We start from the raw sequence: 780 nt of genomic DNA, 5'->3' as shown, positions 1-780 counted from the left end.
TGTGTGCACTGAATTTATTTAATACACGAGTTTCACAATTTGAGTTGAATTACTGAAATAAATGAACTTTTCCACGACATTCTAATTTATTGAGATGCACCTGTATCTCCGCTTGCATTGAACCTTCAGTGTCTTAACTTTGCAGATATTGTTTATGCTCAAACAGCAACATTACACACTATCTAAAGTAAAAAAAGTGAAATCACAATCAACCACCCCTTTAATAAGCATATTACTGAAAATAATAGTGTTCAGAGAAATCTCCAATTTATTTGAATTTCCATTTCTGCAAAACTAAGCTTCAGGTCAAAAAGCAATACCTTAGTAAGTGCTGATGCCTTATACAGATTCCCTGAGCAACAAATTTGTTCATGGGGATTGTAGGTTTCTGATCCACAATTCAAGTCTAGAGCAGAATGAGTAAGAGTGTGAGATTTTTACTACAATAACCATACAATGACCATAATTTCCAATGAAGACATGAATTATTTAAGTGAACACCTGAACAAATGTTATGTTAGGCATGAACAAGAGACTATCAAAGAATATCTAGGAACTAACTAGATCACTGTCCACTCAAAAGACAGATATGTACAAATTTTTGTATACAATGAGGATGGCAAGTGCTTTACCTGATAATATGGGGAGAGTGCTTGAGATTTCCAGTCACACATAAAACCAAACAAACAAAATCACACACAAAATTATATTAGTAGCCTATAATAGACCTTCTTTGTAAGAATATATATATATATATATATATATATATATATATATATA

The 780-nt window shown here is 31.7% G+C and overlaps 1 protein-coding gene across 1 annotated transcript in view; it reads right to left on the bottom strand.

Moving 5' to 3' along the window:
• The window catches only part of LOC107703921 (galaxin-like), a 27,503-nt gene that overhangs the window by 13,212 nt on the left and 13,511 nt on the right, over positions 1–780 (bottom strand). Inside the window, exons 8-9 of the mRNA XM_016506728.1 lie at positions 633–652; positions 321–406 (exon numbers count right to left, since the gene is read on the bottom strand). Of these exons, the coding sequence (XP_016362214.1) occupies positions 321–406; positions 633–652 (106 nt within the window). The remainder of the gene's footprint in view (positions 1–320; positions 407–632; positions 653–780) is intronic.

This window comes from Sinocyclocheilus anshuiensis, unplaced genomic scaffold (genome assembly GCF_001515605.1).
Source record: "Sinocyclocheilus anshuiensis isolate Anshui unplaced genomic scaffold, SAMN03320099.WGS_v1.1 scaffold2335, whole genome shotgun sequence".
NCBI lineage: Eukaryota > Metazoa > Chordata > Actinopteri > Cypriniformes > Cyprinidae > Sinocyclocheilus > Sinocyclocheilus anshuiensis.
The sequence above is the reverse complement of the archived record's forward strand: the minus strand, read 5'-3'. Positions and strand labels throughout refer to the sequence as shown.